Source organism: Vespa crabro, chromosome 2, assembly GCF_910589235.1.
Source record: "Vespa crabro chromosome 2, iyVesCrab1.2, whole genome shotgun sequence".
Lineage (NCBI taxonomy): Eukaryota > Metazoa > Arthropoda > Insecta > Hymenoptera > Vespidae > Vespa > Vespa crabro.
Window position 1 is genome coordinate 17802365 of NC_060956.1, and position 11134 is coordinate 17813498.

The 11134-nt window shown below is 36.9% G+C and overlaps 1 protein-coding gene across 11 annotated transcripts in view; it reads right to left on the reverse strand.

Moving 5' to 3' along the window:
* Window positions 1–11134, reverse strand: part of LOC124432930 (synaptogenesis protein syg-2-like) — a 179233-nt gene that overhangs the window by 13634 nt on the left and 154465 nt on the right. For all 11 annotated transcript variants that reach the window (XM_046982281.1, XM_046982276.1, XM_046982277.1 and 8 more), the window contains 3 exons: window positions 3802–3956; window positions 1791–1935; window positions 269–399 (listed from right to left, as the gene is read on the reverse strand). In XM_046982281.1, coding sequence (XP_046838237.1) covers window positions 269–399; window positions 1791–1935; window positions 3802–3956 — 431 coding nt within the window. The remainder of the gene's footprint in view (window positions 1–268; window positions 400–1790; window positions 1936–3801; window positions 3957–11134) is intronic.

Genomic DNA, 11134 nt, shown 5'->3' on the forward strand with positions numbered 1-11134 from the left:
AATATAACTATAAAGAAGTTCTTTTGATTTTGAGAGAAGATATAAAAAATTGAAAAAAGAAGAAGAAAAGAAAAAAAAAAAAGAAAAGAAAAAGAGGAAAAAATAAACGAGTTAAAAGGGTTCATTGTTAAATCTTTACTTGTCGTAAAGAGCTAAATGTCTATTCTATTCTAGAACTATATGACTGTTATGCATACGTTTATATGTATGTACGTTTGCATTGGTCTATACGATAAGATAGAAACAAATTCCCGTGGGATCGACTTACGTTGTGCTTCCAGACGACTTTGTAAGCCCAGGGATTCGCATGAACCTTACATTCAAAGTAGACATCGTCGCCTTCCTCTATGTCGTCGGGATTCATGTTGGTACCAAGCTCCAACTGTAAGGTAGGAACGACTGAAAAGAAAAAAAAAGAAAAAAAAAAAAAAAAAAAAAGAAAAAATTCAATGTAATTGTCAATGTGATTGTCTTAAGCTGCTTACACATTTCTACTTGTACATATTCGAGTATAACGAGGTAACAAAGCGTTACATCGAGAATTTGTAATTATATCATGTACGATGTGATATATCAAGGAAATAGAAATTTCTTCTTTCATTATTTTGTCAAAGGAAAATCTCGCGATTAAATTAAAACAGATAATGTCTCTAATAAATTCATTTTATTTTATCATTTTTCATAATTTAATTTCATTTAAATTCCTTGTAGATTTTAATTACAATTTTCTTAAGAAAATTTCTTATGATTTGTCTTTTATTTAAATCAATTATCTATACTTTTTTTGAGATCTTCTTTTTTAGATCAACTTTCTTATTTTTCATTTCTTTTTTTTTTTTCTTTCTTTTTTTTCTCCTTTTTTTTTTCAGATATCGCAAAATCACACAAGCCCAGAAACTTTTATCATGTATCCCACTAAATTATTCCTTATATTTTCTACGATAAGTATATCTAAATACTTATGTGATAAATAAAAAAGAAAATCAATTTTTAATATTTAATAGATATTAAGATTCACGTCAAAAAGCATTTTCCCATTTTTATCCTTTGATTAAGATTCGATAATGTTCGACGATTTATCTAGCGTTAAAAGAATTCTTTTTCAAAACGTGATAACGGTAGATAGAGTGAATGACAGAGCGCTCGAAGCCGTCATTACTTGTAGCGAACGAGTGATCTTTGTATCGCGACGAATTGCGACAAGTCCCGAATAAATCGAAGCGCATCGGCCATTCCATTTCGGGTCTCGTTGACGTCTCGTTATTGCGATTACATTCCCGTTAGCTCGACGTAATCTATATCGACGACCTCGTTTCGAACTGCCATGCAACGCTTTTAACTCGTTTACCTCGTTGATATCTAGATACATTTTGCGTCTCTATGCGTGCGTACGTACGTAGATAGATAGAACTGTCGTGTAGTTATACACACGCATATAGCAGGTAAAGCATATATAGAGATACGTAGAAACACGTATCTCGGACGAAATGTCGACCGAACGCAAACACGGATTTCTGCAATGTTAGTTGCTTTGCCGAGAGATGTTGTCCCGAGCGTACTCATATCCATTAGTATATGAAAAATATGCTTCTCGTTTACTTTTTTTTTCCTCCCTCTTTCTACTCTCTCTCTCTCCCTCTCTCTCTCTCTTTTTTCCTTTTTTTTCTCTTGTTTTCTTTTTTTCCCCTTTATTTCCCTCCTTTCTTTCTCGTACGCTCGACATTAATATCGTCGTTAGACCGATGAGAAAGATCTTTTAAAGAAATATATCCGCATTTACGAATACTTACAGAAAACGTTTAGTTTCCAGGTGTCCTCGACGACGCCACTATGAACCTTGTTATTCTCAGATTTACAGGCCAATATTTTGTTGTGATCGTCTAGGGTAGGCTTGAAGGTAAAGATGGAACTTGTCATATTCCCATCGGCCGATACCTAAGAGACAATGAATATATTTTTTGTTTATAATGAAAAAAATTGAAATTTGTATTGCTCGATTAGAAAAGAAAGAAATTTATTCTTTCGTCTCGATCGACTCGAGTTCGTGATGAAATCGAGCTTATATCAATGATATATTACATATCAGTGATATGTAACAAAGTCGAGGGAGGAAAGGAAATAGAAGTAAAAAGGGAAACGAAGGATAAGGGAAAGGTAAAAACGGCCGGTAGAGATGAGATACGTTGACGCACAACGAACAAAGTCGAATAATTACTTTGTGAAAGATAACGTAGGGAAGGAAGGCCGATTCGGACTTTACACGGCTTATAAGCCAAGCGTTAATCCGGCGATAAGTCTTAATGACCGGACGAAGTTGGCCAAGGAGGCGTTTATCATTTGCCCTCTTGTGAATAATTCTTGCGAGTAATCCTAAATCTAGTAATCATCTTAATACCGTAATTAGAGAATTGTTTTGCCAGAATGGTATCCAATAAAAAAAAAAAAAAAAAAAGAAAAGGTAAAAGAAATATACAACTAAGCAAATAATAAATGGTACGATTATTCGATTGAATTTTTGCTATAACGATATCGATACTTCCTTGTTGTCTTACTTACAAATCTCTCACTCGAAACGAACGCATGCTCAATGGAAGTAAAATCTATCGATCGTACGCGATCTCTGGCATCTATCGAACGAATCGAGCTTTTACAATTCGCGCGATAGGAATTTCAGGTTGAAATTGAAGCGAAATTCGCGCGTACGACCGGCCATAAATCGAGAAAGTCGAATCACCTGGCTGCCTCTGCCAACTATGCGGACACGTTTCGTTCGACTCACTATCGATTGTGAACGTGCCATCGGTATAATTCCCTATCGCTATCAACTTGTTCCTACAGTCAGATATTATGATGCGATACGACGGATCAGGTCAATGTATGGGTTAGTTTACAACGAATCGAATTCTCGTCATTTAATCGAAATAAAAATCAACGAGTCTTTTTAACGAAGAGAAACGGGAGAAAAAGAGGAAGACAAAAGAAAAAGAATCGATCACTCGTATGAAATCTCATTTATGTTACTTTTAAGAGATTCATTGTGTTATGTTCCATCTCTTATTTTTTCTATTTTTCTAAGTGTAACAACGATCAAAGCTGTCTCGAGAGGTAGGTCACGTTAATGGCAAGAGAAAAGAAAGAGAATAAGACAAATGGAGGAGGATAGATCGCGAAAACATCGTTTCTATTCAGTAATTGCAGCATGGCGTGTTGGAGGGAGTTCTTAATGGCGACGATGCAAATACCGATACCCAGCTTGCTAATGCCTGTGATTTCGTGGAGAACGATCGAGGGTAGAATTCATGTTTCGTTCGTTCGTCGACCGAACGTTTTTTGGCCGTCTCGAGAAGCGATAGTGTACGCGCGCGCATTCGAACTTTGGCCCTATTCGAAGTTCCCCTTCGCTTTACGGTACGATCGTTCTCCTTGTACCTTTGGAATGTTCGTAAGGAGAAAATGATGACGAGCGCGTTGAATGTGGGTCGTAACCTTTCTTTCACAGCTCGGAAATGTTTTACGCCAAAACGTGCCTCTTTACCCGCTTCGTTTTCTACTCCTCTACATATATCGTACAATATGCCAGGCTTGATGTGAAATAAAAATGCAAGGAGAGAGCTAATAATTCGAAGATGTTACCTTAATAGTATTTGAAGATGCAAAAAAAATGGAAAGAAAGATAGGAATAAAGACATAAATAGATAAATAGATAGATAAATAGATAGATAGATAGATAGATCGATAGGTAGAGAGAGAGAGAGAGAGAGAGAGAGAGAGAGAGAGAGAAAATGAAAGAAAAAAGCTCACCTTCTCCGTATAATTTTCCATCTTTTTGTGATCCATGTACCAGGATAATTTAGCCGGTGGCCTTGAACCGACTGTCATACAACTGATATTGTATTTCCGATCTGCGCTGAGTGGTGCGTGCTCGCTGCTAAGTATACTCACGCTCAAAGGTCTCACTGTAACAATAAAAGAAAAAGGAGATCGATGGTAAGAAAAATTATCGTCTTACATAGAGAATTTCAACGATGATCGAAAAGCAAGTGATGTAAGAACAACGAGAGTATAAAAGAGATGGTGGGAACTTGCCGAACTTCTAACTTCGTTTCACCCTTAATGCGTTTTAAACGAGTACTAACATTCGTGGCAACAAGCGTGACGTATCGCTGCAAAACATCCGGCTCTCGCCCCACATAAAACCAAAAAAAAAGAACACTAGTTTTTTTCGACTAACAAGACCATCGAAGAATTATGTTATACAGTACTTTCGTATCAATTACGATACAAACTTCTCCCCGATTCGTAGTCGTTTCGAAACGACGCGAATCTTTCGCGATTAGTTTTCGAATAACTAATAAAGAAATATTTGCCCCGAATAGAAAATTGATACACGTTATAAATGAATATATATATATATTTCGTTTATATTTATAACGTTATATTTATAACGATTAAATACAATACCTGTAGTAAGTTAGCTAAGTTTTTTCGCAGGTGAATTGACTTCTCCTATCGATGGTTTTCCATCGAATTTAATCGCAAACAGAACGGAAAAGGAACGTCTTTCTTCGTGACGGCGTGAGAAGAAGGGTGAAAAAGTACGCAGTGTTGGGGTGAAAAAGGTGGTAGCTCTCTGCGAAGGAAGACAGACGGAGGGAGAAGAAGGATTTTCCATTCAAGCGGCGTCGAGGTTCGCGCATGGAAGAAGGATGAGAAAGGAAGACTAGGAGGAGAGAGGGGGAGAGAAAGAGAGAGAGAAAGAGAGAGAAGTGGAGAGTGAGACATGGCAGAAGAGAACTCGGAATTAAACTTTCAGGACTCCGAACTTTTGACACCAATGAAAAATTTTCCACTACTTCGTCCTTTCCGTAGCTGGTCTTCCTCCATCGCTGTCGACAGTTTCCACCTTCGAGTCCGTCACCTTAATCTACTTCTTACGACTTTGTTCGTCGTAATGGCGAGCGCATATTATACGATACTTATTGGTATTCATGTCGTTGTAATCGAGATTTCTTACACTTGCATATACGTTGCAATGAAAGACTCGTTTCGTTTGACAAAAATATTTGTAAGAATCACAAGTGACCTCGTTCGATCCTTTACGTTTTAATAAAATTTTCATGTAGCGTGCTCGACGATAACTACTTACACATCTACAAACGTATATATCTACATTATCCATTTTCGAAAAATATCTAAGATAGCTAACGTATTATAGATGAAAATGTCTTTTTCAAAAGAATCGAATGGTTGAACTACCTGTAGGATCTTTGAATAACGCGTCATTAAAAGTTCACTAGAAAAGTTCGATTGATCGATGGTTGATTGAATATCGCGGTTGGCATACGTTTATTTTCAGTAGATACTCTTTGCGTGGACATCGATGATGAATGGTATTAGAACGACGTGGAGAGAAAGGAAGAAAAAAAATGAAAAAAAATGAAAAAAAAAAAAAAAAAAGGAAAAAAAGAAAACAAATATGCGTAGGCGTCCATTAGAGTCTTGATGTTGGTCACAGGATGGATATACGTATGTAGATAGTTATAATGGATGTTCGATAGACGATACCGTCAATGTAAGGCTTCGAAATTCGAAACCCCTAAGCCATAACTATTATCTACTACTAACAACGACGGATAATCCACCTTTTTCTTACTTTTCCTCTACTGACTGAATAACTTTCTTTTTTTCTTTTATTTTTTTTTTTTTTTGAAACCACAATGATAATACACAATCCCTGGAAGCCATAAAATTTTTTATAAATCGTACTGTCACGTTTTCGACAACGAAAGGAGAAGTTTTAATTGGAGCGTTTTCACGAGAAACCAGAGTCACCGTGAAATTATCCGCAAACAAAACGGTCTATGTCAAAAACTCCTGTTCCTCCGGGCAAAGCTGGAAACGGTTCGATAGAATCCGGATGAGTTCGTGCGAGAGAAAAAAAAGATAGGGAAAGAGAAAAAGGAGAGGGAAAGAGGGATAGGGAGAGGGAGAGAAAAAGGGAGAGAGAGAGAAAGAGAGAGAGAGAGAGAGACAGATAGAGGGAAGGGAAACAAAACGATCAAATAAAAAAACCTAACGAGATCCATGGAGGAAAGTAAAAACGGGTTAAAGAGCGGCGAGACAAGCGAAGAGGAAAGAGAACGATCGAAAGCGGAATAACGAACGAGCTGCCGAGGTTAAACTTATTGCTATTGCAAATTAGAAATGCCTAGCAACTTTATCTATGTACGAACGGCACGTTTGATTTTTATGGTAAATCGAGCCAACTGCATACGGATTTTTTCTTCATCCATTGTTATTCTTTTTCTGTTATTCCCATCGTTATTATCTTTACACAAAATGAAAAAAAGAAAAGATATAAAAATATGAAAAAAAAAAAGAAAAAAAAAAAAAATTGAAACATAAAATAAAACAAAGCCAACAAAAAAAGAAATTCCTCCGTTGTTTATTGTTCAAATTTTAGTCGAAATAGGTAATCCTGAGATTATTTCATTTATAAGTAATTAATATTTACTCAAGGTACGTCATCATTTTTTACATTCAGTTACAATGAAAAATTGTTTGCCAATAAACAATTCATTTTTAGAATTATTTGAAATTTTGGAGAAATTGAAAATGGACAGATTTGTATGGTATTATTATATATAATTTGTTTTCAGTTATTCAGTGACGTTAATAGAAGAAAAAAGAATATATATATATAGAATATATATATATATATATATATATATATGTTATAAAAATGCGTGTGCTAGCATGACAAAAATTTTGCGATACCAACAAAGAACGGATTAAGAACAGTTGGAAAAAAAAAGACAAAAAATAGCAACCATCGTACGTACGAGTACGTTATACTCTTTTCTACTTTCTACGTACGCATCTCATTCGTCTTTTACGATAAAAACTATTTTGCAACCCGATATTTTAATCTAGATATACGTAGAGATCTTTTCTCATATTCATTCTATAATAATACCCCTATACTAATAATAATAATAATAATAATAATAATAATAATAATAATAATAATAATAATAATAATAATAATAATAATAATAATAATAATAATAATTGTTAGATAGAGTGTCGCGTAGAATAAAATTTATTAAAATCGAAAGACACTTTTTAAAGAATTAACTTAAACGAATTTGAATTTTCGAAATGTTCATTGAGAAATATTTATTGTGCGTTACGTTTTCCATTAAAACGTAAGAAACATAAAAAGCCTAACGTGCTCGCGTATATTTAAAGGGGTTTAAGTGGCATACAGTGTAGGGATTAAGCTAAGTACAATTAAACTTACGATTCCGCATGTAATGGATTTTAAACGGCTACTTGTTTCTTTCGCTAACAGATGCGAATGTACCGAATTAGAATCGATTCCCATGGTCGAACGATTTTTCGTCGATATCGTACCTAATGCTACAAGCATCGAGTATGTCGAAAGATCGATAGAATCGGGATAGAGAAGGATCATGTCATGAGTAGACGACGTGTACATGAGCGATTAGTGTGAGACACGAGAGCGAGAATAGTAGAAGAGCGTTATACGAATAAACGATAGCGTTAATTTATTTCTTAATTTACATTCATGAAAGCATCTTGAATAAGACAACGTTGAGAGGAGCAAAGATTAAGACGAGAAACATTTGTTGATGGAAAGATCCAACATGTAAGGGACATACATATACATACATATATACATATATACAGATATAGAAATGTGCGAAAGGTCGAATACGACGAAACGTAGAGACGTATGTTTATGTTTATACTACGTAATATTCTCATATATGTGTTAAAGGGAGGAAGAGAGAAACAGAGATAGGAATAAGAGAGAGAGAGAGCGAGCGAGAGAGAGACAGAGAGAGAGAAGCTTGTATGTAACAGCAGGTAGTCGCGCAGTCGACACAGTCTCATTGCGGGGGTCACAGGAGACTCACTCGACTCCGATGGTAGTCTGAGAGGGTTCTCCTGCCTCCTTCAAAAGCACTGTCTCCGGTACACAATCAAGCCCTGCAGCTTGAGGGTCCGTGTCTCTTGCTCACCCTCTCTATCTTCTTCCGGTACCCTTTCTTTTAGCTGTCCCCTCGGCTCACATCTTTCCACCACCCGTAAACCGTCTTCGCAGCAATAGCAGCAGCAGCAGCAGCAGCAGCAGCAGCAGCAGCAGCATTGAACGCTTTAGCCTGCTGTCGACGTTGTTGTTGTCGTCGTCGTTGTCGTCGTCGTTGTCGTCGTCGTTGTCGTCGACGTCGTTCACGTCGTTGCGTGACTCCTCCCAACCATGCAGATATACCACAGCCTGAAGCTTTCTCTCATTCTCTCTTTCCTCGTTATAGAACTCCTTGCACCTTTAACTACCATCGCGAGTCATTCCTTCTCTACTTTCTTTACTTCTTATCTCCCTTTCTCTTATCTCCTTTTATCACTCATCAACCCCTTGTTTCGCGCCCTTAGTTCTTTCTTTTCGACTTGTTCACACATATTCACAAGCACATCTATCTACCGAACTCGTAGAAAGAGTTTTTTCTTTTTCAACGAATCGATATTCTCGAAAGAGAGCCAGTCGAAGAAAATGGTCCTCCTTCTGTTCTCTCTTCCCCGAGGGTCTTATGATTTTCAATTCCTTCCGCAAGCAAAGTACTTTCAACCATCGCGTCAAGGAGTCTACGGGGGAAGCTTTCCTTCGATCGTCCACCAACTTGACAAAGACATCGATGAATCGACAAACGGAAAGTCGTTGATTCGATTAACGCTCCGTAGAGTTTCTGGGATCGTACTTTCGATAACTATGCTTGTCCTACGTCCTACGACTTACCCGAATTGCCAGGGTCAAAGAAAATCGCCGAACGAACGATCGACTCTTGGTTTTAACGAGTTCTCTTTATCTCTTTTCCATCTTTCTTTCTCCCCCCCCCTCTCTCTCTCTCTTTCTCTCAATCTCTCTCGCACTCTTATTCATTTATTTTACTTTCATACTTTTTTCGTTTCGTTAAAATTCACCATATGCTTACTTTCAGACCAATCCCGCATTTTCTAATTTCAATGGCCAACTCCATTAGAAGCCAACGGCTTTCTAATTAGTCAGGCTCGATTAGGTAGACGCTCAATAGTTAGGTTGGTCTTAGGGTTCATTCTTTCCGTATACGTATATAATGTTCAAGTGTGCGCGAATTCAATCCCAAGGTCGGTCGTGCGTACCTATTCCTCCTCTCTGTTCTCGTTTCTTTTCTTTTCCCTTGCGTACGGTACCGTTCTCTCGTCCTTTGACCGGCCTCTCTCAAGAGTGAAATTACATGAGCCACGTGGTACGTTTTCCTCTAAGGTCCAACGTTGGTTTTTCTCTCGAAATTACCGTACAGAGATTGTAGGTCGTTGAAAATATCTACCATGGATTTTTATTTCTTAATAGAAAATAACGGGCTTATAATAATCATTGTGAAAAAATTAAAAAACGAATAACTAGACACGTCTTTCTAGAGAGCTATTTATTTTCCATTATATTTTGTAGAAATAAAAAAATGTCCAAATACTTTATAATGTAATGTAGTATATTATAAACGATTTTCGCAAAGAATTCAATTTTGGAAAGAGTTCATTTAACGGTAAATATGAATTTAACAAACAAATAAATATTATTTGAGACTGTTAATTCTGATATAAATATGTATTCATTAGGATTCTTTCGTTTCATTTAATGATTTATGTTAGCTCGTAAAATTCACATTTCCTTTAATTAATATTATTCAGCCTATGGAAACATTGTCATTGAAATAGCATACGAGAAATGTGACGGCACGATAAATAATACATATAATATGTACATACATATATATATATATATATATATATATATATATATATATGTATAAACACATATATACCTATATAATATGTATACCTATATAATTTATATAAATACTTATACGTCGTCATACATGCATATATACATACATACATATATACATACATGCATACATACATACATGCAAACATACATACATACATACATACATTGCGGCGAAGAATCGGTGAACCGTACGATAATAATGATCCGCGATTAACCGCGTTATTTTCGCTATCGTCAGTCGCAGAGCTTTCGATAATTTATTTGGCAACATTACCACGCTCACCCCTTCGTCGTTCGATGGCTCACGAATCAACGGCACGGTTAATTTGTTCGCGTTTTCTATATGAAAGCACACGTCGTTTTACTTTCGAAAGCATATCATGAGTCTATAATTTCAAGTTTCATTTTATATATCTATACTAGGTATATAAAACGATTGCCGTTTACAATGTCATCGGTTTAATGTCCAACCATTCTAGTGATTGGGGGGGGAGGTGGGAGGGGGTGGGGGAGAAAAAAGGAATGGAGGTATATTCCGCTAGTAAGTTCGATCGAAGACGTTGCTTATCGCAAAACTCGTTCGCTTTTGTGCTTACATACCTCTTTCTCTCTCTCTCTCTCTCTCTCTCTCTCTCTCTCTCTCTCTCTCCTTCTCTATTTTTCTTTTCCTCTCCTTTTCTTTTTCTCTCAATAGTACCTACTTGCAGTGATAGCAAAAGGAATGGCAGATGGTAGAAGGAGTATAAAGTCGCGTAGAAATCGCTCTCGTTTGTCGACTCGTTCGTAAAAGGCAACAGCTCCGGGCGAAGGAAGAGAGGTGGATGCGAAGGCGAACGTAAGGCGGCATACCGATAATTCTACTGAGTGCTTCGTGGAATTTATGAGGTTTAATCCTTTGCGGAATCCGAGAGGAAGAGAAGAAGAAGAGACGAGGGTGGTTGCAAGCGAAAAGACGAGCAAGCGATTCCCTCTATCTTTTTCTCGCTTGCTTTCTCTCTCTCTCTCTCTCTCTCTCTCTCTCTCTCTCTCTTTCTCTTTCTCTCTGATGCTTTCTGGAGGATCTGTTCGTAGATTGGAGTCCGTGCGAGAGTTCAAAGTGCAAGGAAAAAGATTCGAAGCGGCATATCGCGAGCTAAGAAACGGAGGTTCGGCTTTGTACGATAAAACTAAAGAAACGAGGATGACGCCTCTGCGACTATAATATCTTGAAAATACTTTATGGATCTATGTCGATAAGATACCGTTATTTTCTTCGTCATTTCAAACGAGCGAAGTAAGTAG